Raw genomic sequence first — 20247 nt, 5'->3', positions numbered from 1 at the left:
GGATCATTTATTCTTTGAATATTAATCTCGTAAACTTCTGAACATTCTTCATCTTCGGTTACGACCGGGACACCTATTAAATAAAACAATTTCAATTCATATTTTCTTGTCGTCAGCTAAAAGATTGAACGATATTAAAAAAAAAAAAATAATAATACCACACACCGTGATAAGCTCATTCGCTAATCAGTTGTTTTGAGTTCCGCATGAGCTTATTTGCACTTGACTGACTTTGACTGTAACATTAGTTAGAGGTCGTTTCGGGATTTCTGGCTAGTGCACAATACGCCTTGTGTAGCACTAATAATGTCTCTCTAATTAAATGTCACAGCTTCTCAGCACGTTAATGACCTGGAGATAGCGGATACAAATGGAGGCTTCAGTTTCCACAAAGAAGCCGGGCTGGAGACTGCAGGCTGCTCGTGCGCCTTCATTACGGCCGTACGGTCAAGTCGGCGTAGCTGATGGGATCTGCTCTTTTTGTTTGCTCATGCTTTATTGTGTGGGATTGAAAATGTTTTTGTTTGTGTGTTTTTTTTTTTTTTTTTTGCAATGCTCAACAAAAATGTGTAGCAAACTCACAGTTACCCTGAGTGTAATTGGCAGCATCTCAGCAGTCTGTTAGCTGGGTTGTTGCATACGTAGCAGAAAAAAAATCCTCCATCTCCTCGGGCGTTTCGAATGCATCGCTGATAAGTCTTGCTCGCTGTTTGCTTTCATTTGTACTCTTTCTCCGTGTCTTCCAAAAAGCAATATACTTTTACAAGCTTGGGTAGAGATGGGTGATTGAACTTTTTTTTTTTTTTTAATTAATCAGAGTTCTTTTTTTGCTGCTAGGTGTTTGAATAATACTTCAAAAAATATCAACGGTTAAAAATGACTCAAAGAGAATAGCATGTTTAAAACAGCCCTAAAGGAATGTAAGTGCTAGCGCAATGCTAACACAACTGACAGGCTAACAGGGATGATTGATCAATGCTATAGGCGGTAAGGCTTATTTGAAAACAAATGGTGTGGCAACATATGGAGACAGACAAGATCACAACAGTGGTCCACATCCTATCATCTACGCATCCTCAGCGCAAAAATAAAAAAAAAAACAATAAATTAATTAAAAATAAAAGAAAATCTATTTAGCTAATTACCATAGGTTTCTTTTCCCTGCCATACAACGATTTCACAATCCCAAGCCCGGAACGGAATAATTTCGTATGACGGGGGTCCACTGCATATGACGTATTCAACAAACATCACAGATGACAACTAATGGATACCCCCAAGCAAACACTGTGACCTTAGTGGGCAACAGTGCAAAATTATTTTCCTAAAAACGTATTCACAAAGCATCTGCATGCTCGTGCATGTACCGGTGGACACGGGAGGCGCAGCAGTGGGCCCGCAATCAGGGTTCAGCATGGTCCATGGATATATGGCAGCTGATTGCACCCCTTGTTCAGTGCTTGGGACGATATTAATGGAGCCGGCCTTTCTGATTGAGCGACCTAATAGTCGGCCATAACCTACAAAGAATAATCATATATTGTGTGCTACAGAAAGTGCTGGGATTGCAATGAAGGGAGCAATCACAGCAACATGAATAGAAATTCAAGGCAATCTCAATTAGACATAAATACAACTCCTCCATCTGATATCAAAGTGGCGCTTGAGGCACTGACATGTAGTAACCTCCTGTTGTTCGCACGCAAATCTACTACTAATCCCAACTAAAATTATTCCACAATCGGAATACATTTCCATAAGGTTAACAAGACTGTCAAGTCACAACTGGAGTTCTACTTAGTCCGTATCGGTAGCAGCGCCCGACGGGGTATCATTCGGGTTTCTCGCTTAGCAGGCCTGGATGTGATACGCCGTCAACGGATGGGCTCATTGTAGGTGATTTACAGTCAATTCTGTGAGACACGCTCACCTACTGTATTGATCTCCCGCACAAACGTTCCCCCAGCAGAGGGACAGATAGCTAGCTCTTATCAGCTATTATTAGACTTAAGCACTATTGAGCTTGTGCTAGTGGTGCCGCTTTGTTCAAAGTACGGACATCTGACGGCTGAATTCAGTTTCGCACTAGGAGAAATGAGGTTGGAGGCTGTGGCTGATATTTTGCAGGCTTATGCATGGATAAAATACTTGCAATGATGCGTATATATTAGGAGTGTAGGGTTCATGGACAGTTCCTTTTAAATGTGGATTCATTTAAAAATAATTCAAAAAGGAGTTTCCAATTTGTATAGATTGTCATTACAACCCTAAGGTAAATGATTAAATATGTACACGTGCAAATACCAGGCCAAAACAGGATAACAAATTAACTACAGTGACACACTGTACACAGCAATGTCAATTGTAATTTACTAACAAATTAAGGATTTTTTTTTTAACTTTTTTCTATAAAGGTTTTCACAGGTAAAATTATTATTTTTTTGGCCATTAAAATAAGTTAAACAACCCGTTGCACGTGAGAATTTTTTCACAATTTAAAATAATTCCCAGGATCTGTTATCTAACTGAAATTCTTCTGTCAAAATAATCAAAAGATATACAATTTTTTTAACCTTAAATTTCACTCAAAATCCTTCTTCTCAAAAATCACCAAATCGATATACCAATATCTAGCAAGTTAGCTAGCTAACAGAATGGGGAATAATACTGTTTAGACGCCTTGTAATTACAACGAAGTAAATTCGCAACTAGGCATAACAGCTGATGCAAATGTTGCCACGCTAACTACTGAATCTTTTTAAAATAAACTATCCTAATAAATATTCCTTCATATAATCAAACTTCCTGCATTCTCCACTCCCCCCAAATAATAAAGCCTTTTTTTCTTTTGATTGTTTTTAGGAAACTAGCAAGGTTAAAAGTGAAGGGACATCATTAGTTGTCATTATAAAGAGGATATAACTTTTATTTTACACTGAAATCTGCTTATGCTAAACAGTTCGGAATAGCAATTAGCATTAGCACGCTAGCAATTACCATTTAAAGTCAACAAACACATGACAGAAGAGCTCTTTTTTTTAGGAAAATGCCACCAAAGCGGAGGTTCCACTGTAGATACAGTACACATGCTCTGCTACAAACACAAATCCGCTTCCTGTGTGCTGCAAAGGCTCAGCATTTGTTTTGAATTATCGTGCATTTTCACCCCGCAATGACTCACTATTTTGCACTTGGGTTGCCCTCCCGCTGCCGTTTTTACTCGCAAGCCCACAGGAGTCCTTAATAGATTAAAAGCGCGCCGTCGAGTCGTACCCTGGGCTACACTCTATTTAAGCCATTTACATTGTTACCATGGTGAGGAGGTCACATATGCCAACATTGATTTTGATCCTGATCCATTAAGACGGCGGCGGGCCTCCATGTCCATCATGCAATTATCAAATTATGACTCATTTAGGGAAAAGTGGCCGGTGCACAGGAAGTCGGCCGAGTGCAGCCCGCTCGGTTCGCCGTCACCGCGGTTCGGGTGTGTCATTTCGGAGGCTTGCGTTTTTCCGTGTGAATCTGATGCATTCACTTTGCCTGTTTGCTAGGTTTGTTTATCACAGGCGGTTTTGTCACATTGGATTTAGGCGTTTGCGGCGCGCCACTGCCCTCAAATGGGAGGGCACGTGTCTTACCGTTGCTGCACATTTTCATCATTCTGTCTGTATTAAAAATGCCCTTTAAAGATGGAGCGTGCCTAAAGGCTGAGGAAAAAGTAGCTAATTTTCCTGCGGAGGAACTCTCAGCCACCATATCATGCGTATACAGAAAATGTGGGTCAAAACTTTTAAAGGGCCTATATTATGGTATTTTAAGATTTATAAATATATAATATGGAATATTCACTTTTGGCACACTTCCTGTAAAATGTGATTTTTTTGGGTGGCTAGATTTCTAACCGGGAAGCGAAATTGCTCACTGACTGAAACCCCGCCTCTCAGCGTGTGGCTGCCGCGCTCCCTTCAGGACGTCATTTCAAAGCAGATTGTCGTGACGAAACATCAACAATAAAAACGCTAACGTTGTAGCCATCCGTCATGGGAGTCAGAGCCGGAGCGAATGAAGAAGCAAGAAAGACAACTGTTTTACAGACATCGAAATGAACAGGAGTTGCCAACAAAGCAAAAGACGTGTCAAGAAAGCGCACAAGTCAAATCCGTTCCTCCTGTCAAATTGGTTCCTGAGGGATACCAGTATTCACAACAAAAGTTCCACCCACAGATGAATTATTTACTATTTACTACAAGCATCGTTTCTGTGTGCCCCCAAATACAAATTTTTACCACATTTACTTGAGTGAAACATTTTACTGTATAAAAACAAAGTCTCGACCTGCAAGTGTGTGTAAAATGATTGACTGTTGGATTATTTTCCCTCAGGTATAGCGCGTTCTTATAAATCATATTTGAAGGACAAAATTGGGACTGCCACTGCTTTTTTGTTTTCATTAAACAGATTATATTCATCAAATAAGGTTCAAACAGCATCTCAATTCAAAACAAAAAAGAATATACACATTTTAAACGTATTTTTCTTATCAAATGTCTTATTTTATTTTTTTTAATAATTAAGCTTTTTATGCAGGTTTAGATTAAAACTGATGACCTGTGCATTAGGTGTACATTTGGCTGTTATTTGTTGTCAGATAAATAAATACATTATGAAAACGAAAAATTCTGTTCTTAAATGTATTACTTCACGAGCATGAGTAGGTAGAATCCACAAAAGCTCAGAAAAAAAGCTGACATTGGAAGTTAATGGACAATTATTAAAGTTGAATTTAAACGGCTGTGAAAATTAATCCAAAATGAGATTTTTCTTGTTGATAAAGATAGGAAGATTTCATTAAATAAGGCAGACCGAGTGTCTGGACTTCTATGTAAAAAATGAGCCATATCTGAAGTTTTAATCTACTTTCAAGTATATTTTTCATTGAGCTCCCAAGAAGCAATTAGCTGTGTAAATAAAATATTGAGGGCTGTGTAATCCATCCAACAAGCGGGGAGAGAATAAAACACTCGCGGTCAAAACAAGCTCCTTGGAAGAGGTAATTAATCCGTGAATTATCCTGCGTGCTCCCGGTGCCAAAGGTTCAATTATCTGAGATAGTGATTTTCTCTTCTCTTGGCCTAATATATGTCTGCTGGCATCTTTAATGAGGAAGCAAAGTCTGAATTCATGTTCGAGTCTCTGCTGCCATCTAGCGAGAGAACATGAGTGCATCACGAGAAAATAGTGCGTGTGTCATATACGGATAGAGCGAGCACGTTTGGCGGTGAAAATCATACGAATGAAAAGTGTTGTCTTATTCTCGTGCGGCAAGAGGTTGTCTGATTCCTGTTTTTTGTTTTTTTTCATTGCAGCGTTTGTGTTGATTTTGCACTTGTGACGCTAAACAAGGCTGCCACATGCCTTCCTTCATGTCCTTCACGCACTGCCGCGGGGTGACAGCTACCTGCCACCAGGTCTGGACTTGATGAACTTGGAGATGACGTGCAGTGCCGCCTCATACCACACGGGGGCACTCTTGCACTCCGGTTTCAGCTTGGGTTAGCCTGTAGGTGAGCTGAGGAGTGCTGACGTTTTTGTTTTTTTTAAGAATTTGATGTTTGGGAGAAGTGTCTCTCGTGTGACAGGGACACCCTGAAGGCGCTCATATCACTCACACGGTGCGACGGGTGGGGGCCGGGGGACGGGTAGGTGGGGCAATGAATAAGTCAGCACAGCACAAGCCAGGAGGGGAGATGACCTGACGCTTTTATCTGAGAGAGAGCCCTCCTTCTTGCATCTTTAGACTGGCTGCTTCCTGCTAGAAAATGAAACCTGTGACGTGATGGGACGACATCTCATCACATGTTCACGCAAACACACAGTACAGCCCGAGGGAAATTTGCGAACCGCTGTCTGTTATATCTTGGCATGTAATAAAATGAACAATTGACATTTTGCATTTTTTTTTGTTTTTGTTTTTAAGGAAGGACAAGATCAAAAGTAATGTCTTACTTCCTGGTTTTGCACCACCATCACCTATCTTTTGCTGATACGTGCCTCAAAATCAGAATTGTTTGCGACACTTTCTCTACAAAGTCAGCTTAGTGGAGATACTTTTGAGTAGGTTCAAAATGTGTTTATGAAAATGACCATGAAAGGAAAAAAAATATCAATCGCTTATTTGCTTTCTCACCTCAAAGGATGGAGGCCTTCACATCTTATTCAGATTTTTTATACTTCACTTTTTGACCAGCATCTCCTACATAATTCATCAAATTCACATCATTCCAAAAAGTCATGCACATAGAGGCTAGTATTTTCCTCATTCCAAATATTTCCAAAAATCAACACACAAAAATTACCCTGTCGTTCCCTATGAGGCAGAGTTTTCCACAAAACTTTTCATTAGCTATGGACGAGAACCAATACCAGGTAACGGTACTCACAATGGAAGCGGATACTCGTATCAGCCGCTCTCTTAGAATCATTTTACAACCAGGAACTAGAAATAACAAATTAAAACAATAGAAAATTGACATTTATTTCATGCCATTTCAAATAAAAATCCTACAGTATGTTGGAATATATAGGTCATTCTTTAACCTCTTCACTGCTTCACTGATTTTTGGCTTATCTAGCTGTCAGTGGAGCTCGGTAAAAATGGATCTTTGACATAAAGAGTCGTCATTGGCACTGATTGAGTTAAATGATCTGACATTGTTTTTCTCGGGGGCATATCAAATGTACTAAGGGTATTGATACTTATTCACTGCCCGACCAGTAAAACCGGACGTTTGACATCCACATCCACCAATGGCAATGAAGGAATAAAACATATTGGTGTGCAGTTTGTCAGTATTGAAAGACTGCCCATCAAATGAGAAATCAATGAATTTTTTTTTTTTTAAATTACGTTTTTAGAATGACAGAACAGTAGATTTCAACTGTCATTTTCATCCACCATCACCCAGAAAAACCTTCAAAAGTTCTGAGACATGTTTAAACTGCCATGTACATGGGAGCATTTGAGCATTTCAGAGTCATTGCTTCTTGAACTGAAATGAATACCGTACACAATTTTGCTCAACACATTCATCGTACAGACCTAAATTTAAAAGCAATTTTAGAATTGTTTTATTTTGCTTCATATAAATGATGCAAATGAATAAATTGCTTGCATATGGTTGAGGAACACATTCTGGGATGCCTGGGAGGTGACGGCTTTTAAGTAACCAATGGGCACATCATAAAGTGAAAGTCTCCCTCACATTGGCTCTTAGCAAAGAAATGCAAGATAGAAGTTGTAATTGTCCACCTCAAAAAGGCATACTTCAGTTAATTAAGCTCAGCAAAACCCTACTTTTTACTTGTTGTGTATGTGACAGATGATGTGTTCAAATGTGTATTTTGTTTTAAGAAAATGGAAAGAATGAGTCTCGAGGTTGAAGGCATTCAAACACCCCAGTGGGCGTGATTGCTTATTGTACTCGACTGCTAGGGGAACTCTTACACGTGCAGCATATGTGTTGACGCATGCATGTTAGGTATTGTGGTGTGAGTTTTAATTTTAGTTAGAAGCTTGTCTACCTGATAAGGTAAATGAATGATTGAAGGTTTAGCTTTTGGTTTAAGATGCTGGAGAATCGATTGTTATATACTTGGGTAGGGTTTTTTTTTGGGTGGGGGTGACAAGTGATAACAGGCGTGAAGAGAGTGATGACAGGATTGGCTGGGTAAAAATGACGGGGGGGGGGGGGGGGGGGGGGGGCACGTACCGACAGGACAGTAACTGGCATAAAGAAATGTAATTTTCCACCTCTGTTGGCGCATGTAAACACCATATTGGAATAGCTAATAAAGCGAAACAGCTGATCTATAGCTTCGACGTGAACGATTTAATCCGGAATATGAACATAGGGTGAGCATCCGATCAGATTGAGGTTCTCGTCCCCAACGTTGCCGACGGTCACCATGGGGCCAATTTGCACGATACCAGGAACCTGCTGGGATATCCTGTAATGCATTACTCATTATTTGGCATTATATTCCCCATTTTGCCTGGAGTGACAGCATCTCAACGCAGTCCCACTAGTTGGCTGCCACCGAGCCGCAATCCGTAGCTATCAATTTGACATCAAACGGCAATTTCACCGCCGCCGCCGTTGAAGCGTTCATGCCAATCTGATGTTGTCAGATCATCAACGGGGCAGACGGATGTCTGCGTTATGAGCCGCGTCGGACCACCGTCAGCGGTCTTAAAAACATCCCCCCGCATCGATCGGATGTCACAAGACGGGATCTTTGACGTCCGCGGCTTTAATTTGGATACGCATCGAGTTGCGAGTCATAAAAAGACACAGAGAAATGTCTGGGAGCCGAACGGGATATGAGGCGTTTGGGAGGGATGCGATGTGAGGCAGCCAATGTGCTGCTCGGAATCTCGAGGAGGCGAGGGGTGAGGGAGGGAGGCAACGAAGGAGGGAGGGGAGGGCTGGGGGGGGGGGGGGGGGGGGAGGCTCAGGATGTCATTCCGAGAGGGAGGATGCCTGCGTGGCGCCGCTCTCCTCTAACAGGTCTCGGCGAGCGGCGGGTCCGGTAACGACGTCGGACGGCTGATCGGGTTCGGGTCGGAAGCGGTGTCTAGGGGTGCGCTGAGGGGCCATCGGGGGCCCCCCCGTAGGAGGCGAATATGAGCGTTCCCATGTTAAAGATCGGGGCGGTGCTCAGCACCATGGCTATGGTGACCAACTGGATGTCTCAGACTCTACCGTCTCTGGTGGGACTCAACGGGACCGCCATCTCCAGAGGGGGAACCTCAGAGAGGATCGTTAGTGTGGGTATCACTTTTTTTTTTTTTTTGGTGGCAAGTGGGGGAAAAGTGAGGCTGGCATGTGAGTTGCTGCTTCGAGGCGCCGTCCTCTCAGGCGCGCATGCGAGAGCGGTGTTTTTACTAAGTGATGTGTGAGAGGCATCATCTGGGGATGGCGATGCGGCTGTTAATGAGTGATGTGAAAAGCAGCCGATGGACACAGTGCTGATTGGGTGTTTTATGATGAGTGTGTGCCTCTCACTTTGGGAAAAGAAGCTGATGCCATCTGTCAATGATCCGGTGGGACACGAATGGTGTTCAGGGGGGATTTGATAGACGACGATGTGGAAATGATGAAATGCACCTAGTCTTTCGAAAGCAGATGGTCAAGGATGACTTGTGGTTCTGTTCAAGATTTCGCAGATTTTTTTTTCCTTTGTTCATTGCTATCGCGCTTCCTCATGCGAATTGAAATTGGGTGGTCCAAAACCACTGAATATAACTTTTGATGTGAATTATCTTTGCATAAAAATGGAATTGAACTGACCTGATATGACCCGAAACGACCGCAGGAGAATTGAATCAAACGGAACACATACTTTATGAATGAGTTCAATTTGGAATTGAACCAAACCAAATCAACAACAAATATAATTTGAAGGTAACTGAACCGAATTGAAAAAAACTAATAAACTGAGTTGCATCAGAAGATCTCAAACAAACAGGATGCACTGAAGTGAAAACAAAAACATATAGTGACTGGTTTGAATCCATCAGAATTATTCAACTAATTACCTTGCTGGATTGAATCTAACAAAATTGAACTGGAACTGAATTGACGGTGTTTTAAAAGTAGAAAAAAATAGAATAATACTATCAAATCAGCAAAACTAAAGACAATTGGATGACTTTGAATGGAAATCAAATTTAAAGTGAATTGAGTACAGGGGAATTGAATTAAACAAATGTGAAACAAGTCAAATGCACCTCAATGAATGTTTTGAACAAAGCAAGTGGAAATGGTGTCAAATTTAACTGAACCATACAGAATGACCTGAAAGGGAATCAAAAGTGGAATAAACTGAGTAGAATATTCCAGTGAATTGAATCCACTGAACAGTATCAGATTTGATTCAATCAGTTGTATCAACCAGACCAAACCAAACCGAATCCAAAAGGAATGAATTTGAAACTGGACTGTAGATTTGTATAAATGAATGTAAACGCAATGCAAGGAAATCAAATAAAACATCAAACCAAAGAAATAATCTAATGGACCTGGGCTAAACCACATTAACTGGAGTTTAATCGAATGTGATTTAATGAAAAGGGAGTACGTCGGCTCACAAATGAACTTTTATTGAGTCCGACCAAATTGACCGAAAATGAAACAGATCGACTCCAATTACAGCAAATGTAGCATAGTCAAACCAATTTGGATCTTTTTTAATAATAGCATTATTAAATTACACATACTATAAACAAGAATAGAATTATTTGGAGGGATTTGTTCATTCATATTCCATTAAGATACCCAAACTTCAACTTTGCACCTTTGCTGATGCTCATTGTGAGACAATGATTAATCAACGCCATTAAGTTAAGTGAATCAATTTGCCATTTTCAGATATTACTGATTGATGAGCTTTCATCCTGAGCACGTTTCCAAATGGCTCCACGCCCGATACTGCAAATGCAGCGTTCTGTTCAAATGATGGAAGGAAATTGAACCTCCCGAGAGATGCGGGGCCATCTGGATATGAAGTGCCGTCAAGTGTGTGTGTGTGTGTGTTTATTTTGGTTGGTTCAACCACTTATTCTGAGTATGTTTGTCTTAAGGCGGTGTAAGGTCCATCTGTTTTGAGAAGACGTTCATATTTTGTCTTGCTTTAGTCTTAAGATTGAAGAAAAAAACGCAACCGAGCCTAAAGTCCTTTTTCGGGATGTCAATCGGGCTTGATCGCAACATTTTCGGCTGATTAGAATCAGTCTCCACCTGTGTCACCTGCCACAGTCGGCAAATGTCACCTCACCCAATGAAATCTTCCAAATTTCCAAGAAATGTTTTGTCTTTTGTCTTAGGGGCATGGATGTGTAAAGACAGTCTAAATAGGCAACAAGCATATATACATGCACCAAAGAATAACTAGCTAAATAGCACATTAGTATGCAGCAGCTACTATCAAGAGAGGAAGTGTTTTTAATGCATTTCATTGAGCAACACTTTCTCAAGGCAGGTAGCATAACTAGAAAGTCAATGGTTATCTTGTGTTTGTCGTAGTTTCATGAACTGAAAAGCGTATTGTCCACGAGTTTTGTGTAATTTTGCTTTTTTAAATATGAAATGAATGAATAAATCGCATGCACGCATGCGTGGTATTGTGATGTGTGTTTAGTGATTTGGTTATGTCAACTGCCTTATGAGGATAATTGAGTGTTGAAGGGAAGGCTGTAAGGTTTAGCTTTGGCTTTTGGTTTCAGATGATGAAAAATTGTTGGGCATGGGGGCAGATTTTGGTGAGGCAGGTGATGAGAAAAGCATCATTATTATTGGCTGATGGACTGACGATTACAGTTAGGGTAAACTTACAAAAACAACGAACCAGCGACGACGGATGGGGGCACTGGACTGTAAATTGGTATCAACAGACTCCAAATCAGGTCACTGACTCAAATAAAAATTGGGACATTCCTAGCGCGTTCACCTTTTGGCTCAAACAGTTGCAGGATATTTGCAGTCCAATCGTGGATGTAAAGGTGCTCAGATTGTGAGGAAGGTTTGAATTATTTACAGCGCTAAACTCTGGAAATCCTGCCCAACTTCCACATTTCCCTTTGGGGCGCGCGCCCTGCTTAATCCATCCATTTCACTTATCTCGCTGCCAGTCAAGAGAGAGAGAGAGAGAGAGAGAAAGATGAAATATGTTGCCGGCAAAGTCTGGATTCTGACTGAGACTCATAGCTGAAGTCATCTATTTTGCATTTCAAAGAAGATAGGCGGCATCAAAACATACATAGTTATGAGGAGAGATTTGATTTCCCGTATTGTGCGGACGCCTTTCATCGGCGAGAGGCCGGTTTGACGGCGCCTGGAATGGTTAGCGTATGTGACGGCGGATAATCTCCCCCTCATAAAGAATAAAAGTTGAACGTGAACGCCTCATCGGGTCCCATCACGATTAACGAGACGTTTCCCGGCCGCGTGACTCACCGGCGCGTTTGCTGCTCTTATCAACGGCGACGTAGCAACGCTCTTGTGACACCCGGGTGGCAGTCGGCGCGCCTATGGCTAGCGCGTGGCTTCCGCTCGCCCTTTAGCACCCGCGTCCTACATTCGCTGGAGTTCAGCGTCTGGTGTGCTGGCTTTCGGTGCTTGCCCCTTTTCAAAGCCGCTCATCCCGAAGAGACGGATGAACGGCTTGACGTTAGGAGATCCGACGCCGCCTGGATGCTTGTGCGCATCTGGATAGTGCAAAATTGTGTTTCTTTAATGAGGGCCTTGAAAGTCTTAACTCTGACACGGGATTTGAAGATTGGTAGGCAGTAGCGCTGGCGAACTTTTTATATTTTTAGCTACAAGGGATTGCTTTTAAACGCTGCTTATGAGTATGAGTTTGTTGGCCAAATAAAACAAACAAGACAACACAAAACGATATGCTGTAAATTTTGGACTATAATCCGCTATTTTATTCTCGTGCTTTGAAATCTGCTATCTGGAAGTTTTTTTTTTCTTTTTTTTTTTTTAAACCAGCCACCAGGTGGAGCAATCTCTACTAGATTCCTTGAAAGTGGCCATTAACAAAACAAACACAATAAAAGATGTGATTCCAACACAAGAAAATATTGTAGGCACTGGACATGGGCATGAATGGATTTAGTACAGAGGGTGAAAAGAGAGGTAATAGCGCCCAATAACTTCTGCTAACTTTAAATCGGGGGTGCTACTGTTGTGTTGGCGTAGTATTCTAACAATCTAGAAGGAGTGATCGAGAGTGTGATCCTATAGAGATTCTATAACACTCAGCACTAAGGGGAAAAAAAAAGTTTTAAATAAAAGCTCTAAGTCTTAAAAATCTGCCTTGTACCATTTTTCTCCATAAAAATCCCATGTTACAACCAATATTTTATAATCCGGTGCAGCCTATGCATGACAAAAATATAATTTCTGGTAATAATTTGTTGTTGCTTGTTATAATCATGTGTAGCTTATAGCCCAAATTTACTGTAAATGTTTTAAGATTATTGCTGCAAATACCAAGAACAATTGTGGAGCTACTGAACAGTTTTTCAGCATGTTTTTTCAGACACTTGGAGAACACGTGCCCGCATTTAAGAACTATTCCTTTAAAAAGTCTATTTTGGATAGTAATCTTGAACACAGGTGTAATTTTGTGTAGTACAAAAGAACTACATTAATACAATGGAAACTTCTGTATACTGTCATCTCTTATTAAAAAAATAAGTCTCAACACATCTCTCAATTAGAGACTTTCAGTTTTACAGCAAAATGGAAGGCAGGCGCAGCAGTAGCACATAAGAACAACATCAAAACTCAAAGGTCCAATTATTGGAACAAGATTGGCTTCCACACAGTCATCAATCATCCTCATTGCCTAACCCACCCAAGTCAGCTTTTCAATCCATTCAAATATTTACACCTCAACGATGGAAACAAGCTTCAAAATGAAGAATAGGTTTTGCCACAAGGCGTGCAACTGAGAAACTTATTTAAAAAATAAAAATAAAAAGCATGACGCACAGTGAGAGTAACAAGAGCTTCGATGCATCTGCATTCACTGGAATACAAAGACCTCTGCAGTGTGTAAATAAAAGAATTTTCAGTGAATCAATGTTCTTTTTTTTTTTTTATCCTATCAACTCTCACACTATACTGTGTGTGTGTGTGTGTGAAATAATGTGAATACATTGACTTCTAGACCTGTGTGTGCGTTATCTTCAATGAAAAAAAGCTCTGAGGCAGCTGACAGAATGGATTTTTTTTTTTTTTTTTTTTTTACAGCATACCAATCAAAATGTGATTGAGGTCATTGTGGCGCTGGCCGTCACGTGCTGTAAACTTTTACATCCACCGTGCGGCCCAATAAAGCAAATTGTGTTGATCGATTATAGGCAGTTGATTAAATACTGCTGCTGATTTTATAGGGACTGCTTTGCAGCAAATTACTGCCTTCACTTGGAATTTGCTGAACTCAAACACATGATTAGATTGAATCAATTAGCTGTCTTGCCATAACTGGGAATGGACAATCAATTAGATTATTGCTTTTGATAATGAAGATTTTGGAAGCAGGAGTTCAGAACATTCTGAGGGAGAGATACATCTGAGAGATACATCTGAATTTGCAAGTAATCTTTCTTTTTTTTTAAAAAAGGATAGAAAAAAAAGTATTGTTATATTGTCTGTCTCCATGTGTTGATGCACTCTTTGTGTTCCTGAATCAATTGCTAAAAAGGTGAAGAATCCACAGCTATTATTCGCTAGTATTTTTGGTCCATCTGTTGCATTTTGTGATTTAGGATTAAGCTGGCAGATACTGTAAACATAAAATGTGTAAACTGAATGTCAACAAATAAAAAGTTTGTGTAACATAATTAACTTATTGCCTAACTTGGCCACCGGGAGCACTGTAACAGTCATGCAAACAAATCATACTTTCATCATCACTGCAAATCACTAAAAAATCTGCAGTAGTTTGTCATTTTTTCAAGAAAGAGAAAAAGTACAGTGAGTATTGTTATAGTGTCTGTCTACATATGTTGGACTGTTGGTGTTCCTTCATCTAATGCTTAAAGGGTCAAAAAGCCACCGCTATTGGTGCTATTTTTAGCCTGTCTATAATGTTTTATGTATTAGCATTAAGATAGCTGGAGGCAAAGCAAACAAAACATACAATATATTGACAGAATGTCAACAAAAAGGGTTTGTGCAAGATTCACAGGATTACTTCCTTCGCTTGGCCACCGGGGGCAGTACAACATAGTAATGCAGGAAAATAATAGTTTTACAACTACTGTACATGAGTCAATAAAGTGCAGGAGTTAGTAACTTTTTTTCAAAGAAGGTATAGAAAATATAATAATGTTAAAGGATAAAAAAAGAGATGGCTTTTGGTGCTATTTTTAACCCATCTGTAGCATTTTGTATTAGTATTAAGCTAGCCGGAGGCTGTAATTCTCTTAGTTTTGTTTAGTCGGACGGTAAACGTGAATTGAGAATGGAAGTACACACCTTTATAGCTCTTTTTTGCAGAACCATCTGCAAAACTGTTTGTCAATGGACAAAATCTACTATTTATCTCAGAAAAAGTCGTCAGTCCACTCGCATCTCAAAGCACCATTTGCAAGCCATTCTGATGATATCATACTATAGTAACGCAAGAACTCACAACACACACATGCGAGATATCCCCAAATGAACCATGGCGCGTGTTCTCACAGTTTATCTCATGTTTTCCTCATCGCGCCTCCTCTGCACAACACTAGCCTCCATCGCCAGCTTGCGCGCTAAGCGGGCGCCAAGCGGGCGCCAAGCGCCTGTCGAGCCCGTCGACGTGGTACCCTTTGCAGACAGCCCCGGACCTAAACGTGGCGCCGGGCGTCATTTGGCGTCATTAGTCTCACTAAGAGTTGGCCGAGTGATCTCCGAATGCAACTAGACAGAACACGCAACGCATCTGTCCACCCCCGAACGCCACCTTGAGCGCCAGATGGAAAGTTGACGCCATGGTGGGAGTGATGGAGTGGGGATGTAAAAGGACACAGCCGTGTTTTGCTTCAACTAGTGGCAGAATGTCCGAAGCTCATTCATTGGGCAAATTTTTGCTTGGAAGACAAAAACAAATATATAAGTGGAGAATATTTGTCTATTTACCGGTTTTTGCATAAATGTGGGCTCTGTTGCCACAAGATAGCGCCAAAATCTAGCTCATGAATCTCATCTACTCAAAGAGGTTTGTTGAGGAGCTAATTTAAGCCTGGGTTGTTAGTGGAAAGAGGATTTTTTTTTTTCTGTATGAATGTAGTAGTGGCTTTACAATACAACTGTTTATGCCAGTCCGAACCAAAGCGTATCACTTTGTGACATGGTAAGCTTGAAGCAGATGGTGTGTGCAAGATACAATTTGTGTGTGTGTGTGTGTGAGTGTGCTAGCAGTATTATCTGTTCGTGTATGGTTTCAGTGCCACACGGGTAATGTCAAAAACTGGGATGTGATAGTTTTGCTTGTATATTTGTGAAGCAGATAAAACGTTCCGCAAGTCCTCTTCAAAGTTAGCTTGAAAAAGTTTTCAGTTTTCAGTTTTGAATGTGCTAGCAAGGATTGAACGTAGCCCCTTACGCACTGGGTCTCTAATCACGACCATAATTCTCAAATATTTTCTAAAAGGCAATTATTACAGTGCGGAATTGTGAGTACGCTGTCCGGTTTCAACAAAATAGCAATGCCAGCAAAATGGAGATAGCGTTAGCACTGTTAACAAACATTAGCCATGACTTTGCTAGCATGAAACTAAAAGTTATTGTTTGAAGTTTGTCAAATCATCTAAAAATTAGGTTGAAACTGAGGTTAAAATGTCAGTATCAGAAATCTATGTGCGTCACATGAATTTATTTGCTTAAGGTTTCTTTTTCTGCATTTGTTTGCTAGTCCTATGCCCAGTTTTGTATGTAAGATATCTCAAAAGTCTCTGCAAGGCTCCCAAAGCCCAGCACTGAAAAATTGATTATTTTGTACAAATGTGTCGTTTTTGACAACATGGCAGCAAGGTCCATAAAAGCATGCTTAGCAAAGTCTGCTCTTCTGAAAGTATAGAAGAGCTGCAAAATGGGTATGTAATGAACAGGCGTTCCAACACTTTTGCTCAAGCGGTTTTCAAATGGGGAATACGAATACCCCTGGGGGTAAACGAAATTTCAACCGGGTTTCTGCAGGTGTCAGCAAATCTAATTTCATGCTATTTAATGATGTGATGCGAATAGAACATTTTTCTTTTCAAATTAAAAGCAAATTCCTTGGAACATGAGGCAACCTACTGCTACAGTCACGAAAGTGACTGCAAAACATTGTAAGTCTATTATGTTAAGTCCGATATGGAGGCGCAGTTTCATTTTTCGGAGTTGCTGAATAAAATAGATACCGTTATATAAATGCAGTTCTAAAGTTTACTAAAACAAACAGACATGCACAGGGGGGTAAAAAGCTTTCTTCTGGTTAGGGACTACTTGGCTAAAAAAAAAAAAATCTATATTTCACAACATCGGTGAAACAAGGTTGAGATCATGTATCGTAAAAGCCAAGAGACAAACAACAAGCAGCCCGCAGAGAGATGATCCCGTTTCTTGAAACCAAAAGCGTTTTTAGGTTATTCCTTAAAAGACGGCACCTGGATGGCGCTTCATCAAAAGGCGCCCCGATTCTATCCAGACTCACAAACTCAGCTTGACGCCTCACGTCCGCCTTCCCAAAATGCATCTCTCACTCCTCCCGCCGCCATCCCTGGCGGACGCCACGGCGAGTTGGGCCCGCTATTTGCTGGCTTGGCCCGCCGCTTATGAAAGTTCTAATAGACTTCCCGTCATGCTCATAAAAGTATAGCGCAGCAGATTTATGATCTCATTTAGCCGCGCCCGTACAGCAGCCGGCTCCGGGGTCGCTCTAATGAAACGCCGGAGGAAGTCCATCCTCTCGACAGCCGTACCTGCGGCTCGGGCGCCTAATTGGATAATCCCAGTGAACTTTGTTAATCATTAAGGAGGCTCGCAGCTTCATCGCTGCTGAGAGATGCTCAGGTAATTGCGCAAGTTGATGAGTTGGTCGCCGCGCCGCTCGCCACTGAACTGTGCACTTTTTACGCTCCGTTCATTTTACATGCCATATGCGGGATTGCCAAATAGCCGTTAAGGCAGGGGTCCCCCACCACCGGGCCACACGCCATTTGGCACGGAGTGACTCGCCGAAAATTACTTTTAGAGCATGAATAAGTTTGAAGACACTTTTAGTCTTCTTCTGATTCCTTATTTTTGCCCTCGATACCAATTCTGGTACCGGGCTGTGCAGTATCAGCTGATGCGGACACAATATCAATACCACCCAATTGGGATTTTTTTGTTTTTTTTAATTAGCGGCCATGTATATAGTCAGCATTTTTTTGCAAAAAAAGACCACATATACTAAAGTGTTATGTAATCTATAACAATATAAATAAACAACTAGGAAAATAACTTTTATTTATATAATAAGGCATTTTTTACAAAAATTATGACTATGTAAGTGAGGCTTTGTTTTGGGATAAAATATTGACTGTAATCTTTTTGTTTGAAAATAACGATGTACTGTATAATAAACTTTTTTTAATGGACACGAACGACCATTTTTAGGATGCCGTTTTTTGCGAAAAATGTCCATTATAAATATATATATATATATATAAATTGTTCCGATACCATTTTCTCCGATACCAATTACGATACCCAGCTGTGTGATATCATCTGATACAGATACTGTACCGATACCACCCCGTTTGGATTTTTTTTTTTTTTAAATTTCTAAATAACTACATGTTCACATGGATGTGTTCAGGGATTGCTTTAAATAAACAGAAACAAACAAAAAAATAATAGAGTGAGTCCAGTAGAGCATATTTATTGCCTACCTGGTGTGAAAACACCTAATGCTACTGCAACTTATTTTTATTTATTTATTTTTTTTGTTTACCATCCCTGCAGGAGAACCCCAGAAGGACATATCTAGGGATGGGCGAGTACCGATACAAGGTATCGGTATCGGGCCAATACCAGCCTTATTTTAAGGTATTTGATACTCAGATGCCAATACAATTCCACTAATACTTAAGGCAAAAAATAAACTGACAATACGTCCTTCTCAACAAAAGTATCGAGCAGATACCAGCCTTATTTTCAAGTATCGGTTCTAATAGTTTCTGCCGATACTAGCCACTGATACTTAAAAGAAAAAAAATGTGACATTGAGAAAGTCTTCTTTGGCGGTTTGACATGTCGGTCACATGTGAGTCAGGAAGATTTTTATTTATTTATTGTGTTGAATGATAATTTACGTCTTAAAAGTAAGTAGTTAGCAAACAGTACTCGGTACTGCTATCAGAATGAAAAATATAAGAGGACATCTGGTAATCAAGGACTTACATCTATGTCATTGCATCGTGTGCGTCAAATTCTTCCTTGGAAACATTTCGAAAGTTTAGCTAGCTGCGGCGTGGAAGACGACTCCTGGATGGGTTCATTAGCACTACCGCTAATTAACATCCCCCCCCAAGAGTGCCACACTGGACGGGACACGGGAAACAAGATAATTGATATTCAGGCCGTTAGCACAAATTGATATTCACGAAGCGCTAAGTGCCAGCGATCCCCGAAGTTGCCGTCGTCAAACGGCCCGCGGCAATAAAGTCCGCCGGCCAAATTAGCGGCTATAAATGGCAGTCCAGTAAACTGGTTTTTCTGAGTGAGTGTCAGCCTTTCAGATGCTCACTTGTGGTTTATGAGTTTGTGTCAAGAGAGACTGCCTACGAAAAGTGTAAAAAAACAAAAAAAAAACTGCTCATAAACGGACGCCCGATTGATTTTTCATCATATGTCCTCTGCAAAACAGTCGCTCAATTCAATGTCGCTGACATCTCTCACCAGGACTGTGACAGCTTCATGTCTGCCGCTCGCATATTCTATTTAATCCTTTGCTGCTAACGGTTTCATTTTTGTGACGGTGAACGCAACGCCGCCCCTCTCCCTAAATGGCTTGTACTGCACTGCAAAATGTACTTTTTGAAATGCTTTAATTGTCAATACAAGAGCTCCCTTTCTGCATCCATACCTCGGCTCCGTTTCCTCATTTCGTCAAAATTTGCCTATTCGAAATGGTTAGCGATCACGATTAGCATTAGCATCACAAATGATTACGCTATAAGGTCTATAAATGCTAATCACTACTTAGTTCACACATATTTACGTTACTCATGTAGTAGTCAATTACAGACAAGGTTTAAAAAATATTGCATGAGAAACTTGAGAGAGGATCTGCCTTTTAGCTACTGTGAGGTCCAAAACTTCCTGTTCTTCTTCTTGATGAGCAGACTGGGCAAGGTTCATGTTTGACTGCCCTTTCTGGTTAAAATTTGAAAACCTAAGACCAAACCACTACGAAAGGCGTATGAAAAGTTTCAAGCATTATAAATAAGTGCAGATGCACGTAAATAAAATCATCCTTTCAAAAAACTAAATATTACTATAATCAGTTTTTTGGGGGTCTTTCTCCCTTCTCGTCACTGCAACACAGTGTGTCAGCAATAAAGGTCCGTGAAAAACGCTGACACAAACCTAGTTCGAACCTATTTTTACAGTTAACTTACCCGACTTGGTCGACGCTCACTTTCCAGAGCCAACACAT

The 20247-nt window shown here is 40.6% G+C and overlaps 1 protein-coding gene across 3 annotated transcripts in view; it reads left to right on the top strand.

Moving 5' to 3' along the window:
* olfm2a (olfactomedin 2a) overlaps nt 1–20247 on the top strand; it is a 63303-nt gene that overhangs the window by 18712 nt on the left and 24344 nt on the right. Inside the window, exon 1 of one of the 3 annotated variants that reach the window (XM_088437534.1) lies at nt 8514–8830. The exons of 1 other annotated variant lie outside the window; for it this stretch is intronic. In XM_088437534.1, coding sequence (XP_088293660.1) covers nt 8687–8830 — 144 coding nt within the window. In that variant the 5' untranslated portion in view covers nt 8514–8686. Of the gene's footprint in view, nt 1–8513; nt 8831–18563; nt 18636–20247 lie in introns of those variants that run through there. One more of the 3 variants, XM_088437536.1, reaches the window with a different exon arrangement.

The sequence above is a fragment of the Hippichthys cyanospilos genome, chromosome 16, assembly GCF_059441005.1.
Source record: "Hippichthys cyanospilos isolate Australia breed blue-spotted pipefish chromosome 16, RoL_Hcya_1.0, whole genome shotgun sequence".
NCBI classification, from domain to species: domain Eukaryota; kingdom Metazoa; phylum Chordata; class Actinopteri; order Syngnathiformes; family Syngnathidae; genus Hippichthys; species Hippichthys cyanospilos.
The sequence above is the reverse complement of the archived record's forward strand: the minus strand, read 5'-3'. Positions and strand labels throughout refer to the sequence as shown.